General features: G+C 44.9%; 1 protein-coding gene across 1 annotated transcript; it reads right to left on the reverse strand.

The window, feature by feature from the left end:
• Positions 1-1,148: 1,148 nt before the first annotated feature.
• GJB2 (gap junction protein beta 2) lies at positions 1,149-6,160 on the reverse strand. The gene is made up of 2 exons (XM_066313045.1): positions 6,035-6,160; positions 1,149-3,806 (listed from the first exon to the last, which is right to left on the reverse strand). The coding sequence occupies exon 2, from the start codon at positions 3,782-3,784 to the stop codon at positions 3,107-3,109; it is 678 nt and encodes a 225-aa protein (XP_066169142.1). The 5' UTR covers positions 3,785-3,806; positions 6,035-6,160; the 3' UTR covers positions 1,149-3,106.
• Between the last annotated feature and the right edge of the window lie 4,236 nt (positions 6,161-10,396).

The following is a 10,396-nucleotide window of genomic DNA, read 5'->3' on the forward strand; positions in this document are numbered from 1 at the left end:
TGTCTAAGAAAACCTTTCATAAAGGTACTTCTATATCCAGAAGTCATAAATACAGAAGATCCATACTTCTGATTCCCTTTTAAAACAGTCTTTTCCCCAAGGTAGTTGGGATTTTTTCTTTGTCTGGGTCCCTGAGTTACCAATGAAGTTTACTTCTCATCTCCTTACTCTTCTGATAAATATGTTTGTAGTTTTGGTTTCAAGGTTTTCTATGGAAGTACAACCTGATTTAGTCAATGGTGATTTTTCCTAGCAATTTCAGTCAGAGTAATTTCAGCCAGTCCCATTCCTCCACTTCCCAGTTCTGATACCACATTGTTAGACACTTCACGTCCTGGCTACGCTGGACACTGAACAATGAGGAATCAGCCTCTTTTACAGTCATGACCTCAGATTTACTGCTTAAGTTTTCAACATGCTTTGCAATCTTTATTCTGAGAAAAGCCTAGGAACCAAGTACCAGAAATGCAGACATTAACAGTGCATTTCAGGAAAGAACACACACAATTTCAACACAGCCCTATATTTTAACCTGTATGAAATCCATCTGTAGAAGGTCAGCTATGCAATGTAGGACGTGTAGAAATAGGTGCAATTCCCATATATTAATATACAAAGCAGCTATTCAGTCAAATTAAATATACAGAGATCTCAGAGCTATCATTGCCTGATGCTGCAGTTCTGGATCAAAGCCCTCTGGTGGCTATATCCAAACAATTTCCTCAGTCCCATCTTTTTTTCCTGTCTGATAATTTGGTTGCCAAACTGCTAATTGAAGATAACTTCGTAGTTAACAGTTTTGGTGTGTCTCATTCCAAGTTCCAGCTAAATTCAAAGGTCGGTGACAAAAACAAACTCTTTCCCTATGGAGCTGGTTAACTTTGTCACTGGCCTTTTCCAGCTGCAAGGCTATCTTAAGCAGCATATTTGATTTCAAGTGGAGCACATATGTGACCTTCCACTATGAGCTCAGGAAACCTCAGGGTAACAGGCAGTATAAAAAATGGAAACACCAACCTGTAGCAGAAGGCTAAAATCCTTACACTAGCTCTTGGCTATTTAGTGCATACATGAATTGGTGCACACATTTTCCATGATGGTAAACAGATTTTCATTATACACATTAGGTAACACACAGCACATACAAGTAATAGAGAAAATATAAACCACCAAAGTGCTTTAATTATAATTTCAGGGGAAAAAAGTCGTTACAAAAGAAATGTAATACTAGAGCACTAGGACTAGTTTGCTCTCTTAGACCTTGTACATGGAACAATGCAGGAACTCTATCAAGCACAAATCCGATACGTGCCAAACTGTGCTCTTTGGAGTTGACTTAAGGATGTTTTCACAGTCCAAGTTTTTCCAGTCCAGCTCATTATGAATGACCTTTTATCTTTTTTTCCTCATGGTTCTGAGGATGGTGTTTTTATGGTTTTCTTGCTTCCCTCTTAGATAAGAGATTTCCATCTGCAGTCAAGTTTTAACACTGGATGTAGCTCACAAGCAAGGGGAGGCTCTTTATGGTCCACTTCCAGTGCACAGTGAAGGGTCATGGTCTTAATCCATGCAGCTTTGTTTACTCCAACAGTGAGAAATTTAAATGTGCAGTAAAAGAGGAATGCAAATAGAGAAGCTGAGATAGTGCTCATTCATTTTGGGGAAAAGCCAGTTATTAAAGCTAAGGAGGAGAAACAGACAGCTTTCTAGCACTGGGTTCAATCGGCAGATAAAGTATGTTGCCTTAAGTGCCATATGCTGCCCATTACAGGCATAAAACATCTTTTGAGACTACTATGAGACAAGACCAGACTGACTCATATAGTACTTCAAGTAATATAGAATTTACAGCACAGCAGTGTGAACTTCAAGAAAAATATCAAGTTCCTCCTCATTTCTGACTGGGTCACTGTTATTTTAGCTCTGCACGCTGTTTGTAATTCCTGCTAGACCAACTCTAAAAAAAGGAATGGGGATTTAATCTCACAATGTGGAATGTCAGAGAGACTGGGAATGGTTTGCTCAACTAATTTGAAAGGTACCTCAGAGAAGGTTTTATGAAGAAAAGCTGTGCAGGCTAGATAGAAAAAAAAGGACCAATGGAAGGAGCACTGGATATCATGCTGTAAGTTGAAGCACTTCTTTTGGATAACAAACAGAACAAAAAAAGGGCAATTTTTTCTTGGTTTTTATTGAAAAAAAAGTTTCAGAAGTATACAGGTGAGTGAGGAACAGTCAGGTGGTAAAACATCTCTTAAGATAAAGTCTACTGTACTGAGATTCTTCACAACATACTGGGGGAGAACAAGAGAAGGAGGAAGACAGTTGCACTGCCTCCACCCTTCCAGAGGCGACAATCCTTTTTTTCATCTGATCAAGAGAATGAAAAGTGAACTTCATTCTTCCCACTGCTATAGTCTCTGTGACTATGGGGAGGCAGCATTGACCTAATGGCGTTCACAGGCAGTTGAGACTGGCCACCCCTAACCCTTAAGGAAATGCTTCTCAGTGCTGGCAAGAAGAAAAAACAAACATGCTGGTACCCAGCAAAGCTGATAGCATTCACTGCCAGAGTATCTGTGTTCCTACACCATTTTCTCACTCTCCAGATTACTTAGAGAGGACACCTAATATAAACATGATCTCCTCACTTATCTTCTTACTTTTTGAAACTTGTGATATGCCCCAAAAAATCCTTTACCCTACTTTTAACCAAAAACCTTTGATATTGTTTTGCCTCTGAGCCAACACAGTACATTTTGTGATTCCTGGATCTCCTCTGGGCACTGAAGCCTTCTCTGGTCCTTTCCATTCCCACTCTTTGAAGAGATAACTGTCCCAACAACTGGATCCCAGCAAGAGACATACTTGGAGAAGCTGGTTACAGAAGGCTGCTCTCTCTAAGTGTGGATGCAGGAATACTGAAGTAGCTTCTGATCTTTAAAACCTGCTTCAGCACCAGCTTCCCAGAGAGGCTATCAGTTTTAAACACAAAAGAACATTCCTTTATCCTTTTCCTTGAGTGTGAAAATATTGTTTATTGTTTTCTTATATCTAAGAAAGTTTTAAGGGAAATGGGTAGCCAGGAAATCCTGAAACTGGGGACTTATTTCAAAACTGTTGTTTTCCTGGATTCTTTCATGCAAATTTTTATCACTAGGTAGCACAACTCAGCCAGATTCAACATCATGCAGATCCCAGATACAGCAAGCATGAAAATAGTGAATGTGGTTTTCTCAGTGGGCCGAGACACAAAACAATCCACAGTGTTGGGGCAGGGCCAGGCGCTGCACTTCACCAGGCGGGGCATCTGGTACCCATCGTACATGTAATAGAACACGTACATGAAGACAGCCTCAAAGACGATCCTGAAGAAGATGCTGCTGGTGTACGTCCACCACAAGGGGCCCCGAATGTGAATCTTTTCATTTTTTAGCTCTTCGATATCAATTTTCTCACCATTTCTGAACCGCCTTTTCTTCTCATGTCTGGTGTAAGCCACGTGCATGGCCACCAGCAGCGCAGGTGTGGAGACAAAGATCAGCTGCAGGGCCCAGAGTCTGATGTGAGAGATGGGGAAAAAGTGATCATAGCAAACATTTCTGCAACCAGGCTGAAGTGTGTTGCAGACAAAATCTTGTTGTTCATCTCCCCAGACCCTCTCTGCAGCCACAACCAGGATCATGATCCGGAAGATGAAGAGGACTGTAAGCCATATCTTCCCAATACTGGTAGAGTGCTTATTTACACCTCCTAAAACAGCCTGCAGAGTTCCCCAGTCCATCTTCTTTTCTGTGTCCTTTCACCTGCAGGAAGACACAATACACACAATGGTCACTTTTCAAACTTTGAAAAATCAACTCTAGACCAGTGAAAAAGAGAACTTCCCTAACAGTCTCTCCAGAGGCATAGGCAAGTATAAAAGTCACTTTCATTTATGTCACACATATGTTTATGGATTCAAACAACTTATTAAAACTCTCCTTCCATCAGTTTATGATGTGACAAGCATACCTCAGTGTACTTCTCAATAAGGCTTTGGGCAGGAAATAAGTACACCTTAATGCAGTTCCTCTGTACATCCTCCATGCTCTCTTTCCCTTTCTGTGGTTGACTCTGGTCAGCGTTTTGCCTTTCAGTGTACTTCCCAAAGCAACAGAAATTATTATCACTGCATGAGTTAAGCCACGTCTAGACAAAGTAGAGACTTCTCTAGCATTTTTTTACAGGATTTCTTTGCCAACACCATAGCCGTAGAAGGCTGAGCTACTTTCTTTGTCCTGGAGGTAAGTACTACTTGGCCTTCTTCAGCAGGAGCACTTTCTCCACTCACACACCTCCAGCAGGCCTCCAAGGCTTTCTGTTGCAGCTCAGACAGAGCCCTTAAATCTCGAAAGTACAACGTTTGAATCTGCCAGCACTGGTGAGAAGCCTCAAGCCAGCGCTGTCAGGGCTGCCTGTTTATATAGCACAAACCAGCAGGCAAAGGCAGATAGAGCAGAGCCTGCCCTTCCACATTCATTGCTATGTCATCCAAAAAAGGAGGCAAGCAGACTCATAGAGTTGAGAAGAAAAAGCCCTCAGCTAAAGAGTTTATGTTGATTTTCTAGATGCTATCACAATCCTTCAGAACACAGAAAGCCAAACACCAGAGAAGTTCCATTTCAGCTTTCCTCCTACTCTTAAAAACCAAAATCCCCACTCTTTGCCATTTTGAAAATGAGTTTTGCTGAAGTTCAGACTTCAGTCTCCGGGCTCAGCTTTCACTGATTGCAGCCATTTGGAAACGCTCACTCAAGTGGACAAAACACTTTGAAACTCGAGCTGGGAACCTGCATAGCTGGTCCATGTCTCTCAAGGCTAGACTGAGAAGCCACCGGCCATGGATAAGAGTTCAATCTCCTCTTAGTGCTGGCTGTGTGCTGTGGGAGAGCATGGTACCTTGCAACACAACACTGGCCAACGTTTACAAACAAAAAAAAAAATCTCTCATTCTCACACAGCAGAGTAGGGGAAAAAAAGAGAACTTTTTACCCTGGTGTAGCTATATCCCAACCAAAGGACAAACGTGCCCCGACAAACACTCTTGATACGAGAGCCTAGCTTGTACGGACAAGCCTGGAGGCAAGAGGGAGAGGTCAGATTTACTGTGATGCGGAAAGGTGAAATTGGGTAAGGCAAAAAAGAAAACAACTTTGAGAAGATGGCTGGAATTCCTGAGACTTCTCATGCTTTCTCTCTGCTGAAACGGGCACCATTTTACACGGACCTAATCAGCAGGCTATGATGAGATAGCTGCATCATTCTGGTAAGAGTTTCCTCATGTCTGTGGCATAGTCACTAAAATAAAGTCAATGAAACCTTCACAAGAGGCTAATCAGAATTGAAGGTCCAGGAAGTGCATAACGCTGAGCTGAACAGCCTGGGTTCCAAGTGCCATCTCACACTGCAGTTCTGAAGCAAGGCTGCAAATTTAGGGCCGGGAAAAACATTTTCCCCTCTCATCTGCCACTATTTTAACTCTGGAATTGGCTGTTGAGGAGCCAATCTACCCGGACGCCCAACTTGCCAACTAAGATACCATTACTGAAAACCACTCCAAATCCCCACTCTAGGGTCAATCGCTGGATCCCAGGCTCTCCCTCCGCGCCGACCTTTATCCCGCCGAGCTCCCGCGTGGCTGCGAGCCTTCAGCGGAGGGAAGCGGCAGGACTGCCGGCCGCTCCTGTCGCCGGGCACCGTCGGCAAACGCCGGGTTTGGCTCGGAGGTCCGACGGCTCCTCCCGGGACGGGCTGCAGGGTCCGAGCGTGGCGCCAGCCGCACTCACCGGCCCCGGGGGCTCACAGCCCCCGCCCAAGCCCGGCTTGCCCGGGGTCCGGCTGCAGCGTGGCTGCCCCAACCCCGCCGGGACAGCCTCCACCCGAGCCCCTCTGGCACACGGATCGCCACCCGCTCGGAGGGGCCCACAGCCCAATTCCAGTCTCGATCCCGATCCCACCGGTGCGGCACGCGGGAGCAGCTCCGCATCCCCACCTGGCACGGCTGGGCAGGAACTCGAGGAAGCCGCTCCGGACCCTCGGCTGGCACGGCCGGGCAGGACACGCGACAGGCGCCCGCGCCGCTCCGCTCCCAGGTCCGCTGGAGCCCGTGGAGCGGGTGGCCGCAGCCTCCCGCGGCCCCAGTTTTAAGGTCCCTCCCCGTTCACCTGCCGCCGCTTTGAAGGCGCCCGCCCCCGCCCCGCTCCTCCGGCCGCCCGCGGAGGCGGTGGCGGGAAGCCGGGGCTGGGATGGGCCGTGCTGTGCCCGCGGGGCCGGAGCTGCCGCGGACGGAGCGGCGCTGGGGACGGGCCCCCGCGGAGCGCCCTCGGGTCCGCCCGGGACCTCCGTGGGCACCGGGTCGGGCGGAGAGGACCCGGCGCCCTGCAAATACGGCCCGGCGCCGGGATTGATTCCCGAGTGCTGGCAGAAAACCTTTCCCGGAGGGAAATCAGTCCCGCGGGACGCTCCGAAACTGCCCCTCAGCCGTGGCGGCCGGAGGAAATCGTCACCTTGAGAAAGTTCGGGTAATAGATAAAATGCAGCTCCCGTAGGCTTTCTCAAGGGTGCGGCAGGGCTGGAGAGCGAAACCTCTGAGACCTTCTTCGAGGCCTGAACTTGGAAGACAAGAAATAGGTAAACCAGCTAATGAATTGATAATAAAAAATTGATCTAGGTAGCCAGATGTAGGGAAAATAAGGGCATCAGGCAGCTAAGGGCAGGATGAAATAAGATGCTTGGCTTTCCATTGAAAAGGAATTCCTCACTGGGGTGCACAGCCTTGATTTCACTGCTGCTGTGCAAAAGCAAGTGGGGGTTAAAGCTGGTTTTGTGAGAGAAAGTCATCTAGCAGGAAGTATAAAGAGTGACTCAAATCAGAGTTACTTGCCATGTGAAGATCTGTCACTAGCTGCTGTTTGTCTAGCGATTGAGCTCTGTTGTTCACAAAAAAATAAAAATAAATAAAAAGTTTCTTTTTGTTGTACTACTCTTTAAGCCCTATTTGTAAGGAAAGGTTTTCTGAACCAAGTCCAAGCCAGCCAGGCATGAATTACTTGCATCAGTACTAGAGGCCTTCACCTTGGGTTTTGCTTTTAGCATGTAAGATATACCCAGTGTTGCTCTCAGGCTCAGGTTAGCCTCACACAGTCTGCACTTCACTCAATGCATCCAACCAAGTATGACTTCTATTAAATGATGCTTGATTACAACTTAGTAAAGAGTCTTGGCTTTTCAAAACACTGACAAAAAATCATACCAGAAATGAATGCTGTGTTAAAAAGGATATGTAGGAAAAAATTAAAAAAAAAAATTGTCTGAGTATATAAATTACTGCTGAAAATGCTGTGTTTGTTACTGTATATTGAAGTAAAGCTCTGTATGTTATACTCAGTACTGAGCCTGGTTTTGTGATATATGTCTGGAAGTAGAAATGTTTTCATCAGTAGGGACTTAAATAACATTTAAACTTGATCTAATAATTAGTATAGATAAGAATTACTAGAAACTCAAACTTGTGTGTGTATTTGCAAAACTACAAATTAATTTGGTTTTGCTCTCAGAGGTTTAGAAAATTAAGTTGGACTTCACAGAATATTCTGAGTTGGAAGGGACCCACAAGGATCATGAATTCTGACTGCTGGCCCTGCACAGGTGTAGTGGTTTGAAAGCAAAACAAGTGAGACTCCAAGTCAGAAATAAAATTTAATAGGAAGAAAGGGAGGAAAAAGTAAAGTAAAATAAATGAAATAATACAAAAGACCACTGACAGAGTCAGAATACAACCTGGGCAGGGTGATGGAAGCAGTCCAGGTGAGGTGGTCTTCCTGAAGCTGTGATCCCGTAGAAAGGTGTGGTAGCTCTGGTCCTCTGGGAATCCAGTGGGTAATGGTTACCATTACTGTCCCAAATCCCAGTTTATATCCAGGTGAGAATGCTTGGCTGCTCCCCCTGGGCAGAGCATCTCACAATGGGATCATGAGTCATACAAGGGGTCCTTGATGGCCCATTAAAGAGAAATAGCTCCAGCGGGGAGTTATCTGTGGGTCACGGGCAAGGCATTGATGGGCCATTTACAGAAGGCACCCCAGAGGGAGGGGGCCTGCGAAAACACTGCCCCACCTGGATTCAACAGTTCATGAAAATGGTGACAGAATACTCTGTGCACATCCTACACTAGGTCAATGTCTACGTTTCTGCTTTCCCTCATGATAAAGCTGCAGACTGCAATGAGGTATCCCCTCAGCCTCTTCTCCAGGCTGAACAGACCAAGTGACCCCAGCCACTCCTCATATGGCTTCCCCTCCAGGCCCTTCATCATCCTCACTGTCCTCCTTTGGACACTCTCTAGTATGTCTAATCCAGTGTCTTTCTTATATTGTGGCACTCAGAACTGTCCCCAGCACTGGAGGTGAGGCTGCTCCAGCTCAGAGCAGAGCAGGACAATCCCCTCCCTTGCCCAGCTGGCCATGCTGTGCCTGAAGATCCCAGGACAGGGCTGGCCCTCCTGGCTGCCAGGGCACTGCTGGCTCATGTCCAACATGCCATCAACCAGGACCCCCAGGTCCCTTTGTGCAGCACCTCATTCCCCAGGCTGTCTATACATCCAGGGCTGCTGTGTCCCACGTCCAGAATCCGGCACTTCCCCTTCTTGAACTTCATCTGGCTGGTGATTGCCCAGCCTCTCATTTGTTCAGTCCCTCTCCAGGGCCTCTCTGTCCTCAGGGGAGTCAATAGCTCTTCCCAATTTACTGTCCTTGGTGAAATTAGAATATCTTTGAATCTGGCATCCAAGTCATTTATGAAGATGTTGAAGAGCACAGGGCCGAGGATGGAGCTCTGTGGGACTCCAGTAGTGACAGGTCACCAGTCTGATGTCACCCCATTCCCTGTAACCCTTTGTACCCAACCCATGAGCCAGTTGCTTCCCATGTTTGCATGATATGTTTATCCAGCTGTGTGCTGGACATTTTGTCCAGAAGGGTGCTGTGAAAATATTAAAAGCTTCACTGAAATCTAAGATCTTTAAATAATCTAAAAAGAAGATCTTGAATAGTTAACTATATTTTATGAAATGGTATCCTGGTTTGATACATAATAATTGTAAATGCTTGGAAGAAATTTGCAGCTGGTGTTGCTCAGCACTGCCACAGTGTTTTGCTTTTACAACCAAACAAATTCTGTGCTAAAGCTGAGTGCTGGTTTTAGTTTCCTTGATTTTTCTTTGCTTTTTCATGTATGTAATGCTTTATTTGGGAAGGAGAGGGAGAAATTCTAGCAAGGAATTTTGACTGAGCAAAAATCCAGGGTTGCAGGCTTGTTGCCTACACTTTTCTTAACATCTGTCTCATTGGCAGGAGGTGCAAGAGACAAGTTTTAACAACTCTGGAATCTACAAAGGTTCATCTGTAGGGAAGGGGTAGCACTGAAGCTGGTGGATGATACCAAGTGCTCCGGTATATACAAAACATTTTTTCTTGTGGGTCATAAAGTAATGTGAAAATAAAAGCTTTATAAAAATAGGAAAATAAATACTGTTGTAACTTCCTCAACTCAGAAACAGGTTTTAATTTATCTCAGGATAGCAAAAATCTTGGCATCATCTCCCAGTAATGCCCTATGGCTTTCCGAAGACTGTGTCTTCATCTCTGCATTCAACAGCCCCATGGCACCTCCAGAGGCTCTGTCTGGATCTATATTTTCAATATTTTTACTACCACTTGTTTTACTCTCTGCTTTGCCTAACTATGTTTTGATGTCACCTCTCTATGGCTTATATAAATATGTAATATTTATCCCATATATATATATCTATATATGTATATACACACACATGATTCTGGAATAATTTACTCAATAGCTTAATTATGTGTGTTGAAAGAGAAAAAAGTTTCATTTCCTGAAAACTTGCTCTTAGATCATTTCATGGGACATTCCTGAGTCCTCACCAGTGGGAGTAATAGCTGATTGTCTTTCCCTGTTCATCTCCTGTGCGTATACTTCTGTCATATCCTCTCTCCATCCTTTTTATTCTGCACCGAATGGCCTAATTTATTCCATGCAGGAGCTGTTATATATCTTTATTATTCTCATCTCAACTTGTATATATTTTTACAAGAGCAGTCCAAGTACCTGCACAGTTTATAAATTCACAGAGCAATGCTTCCTGTAGCATTTGCCATAATTTTCTAGTAACTCCTATTTACTTGTTTTTATTTTTCAGATACATTATAGAAATAGGTCGATTTTTTCATAGTCAGTCAAAGATTCTTTCCCAAGTATTGTTAGAAATTAGAAGAGTACTCCCTGGGTACATATACGCCCATACACTTGAACAGGTGTATTTTGAACTCATTTTTGC

This window comes from Sylvia atricapilla, chromosome 2, assembly GCF_009819655.1.
Source record: "Sylvia atricapilla isolate bSylAtr1 chromosome 2, bSylAtr1.pri, whole genome shotgun sequence".
Taxonomy (NCBI): domain Eukaryota; kingdom Metazoa; phylum Chordata; class Aves; order Passeriformes; family Sylviidae; genus Sylvia; species Sylvia atricapilla.

Coding starts and splice junctions, on each gene's coding strand:
- GJB2 (XM_066313045.1), bottom strand. CDS start 3,784: ATGGACTGGGGAACTCTGCAGGCTGTTTTAGGAGGTGTAAATAAGCAC.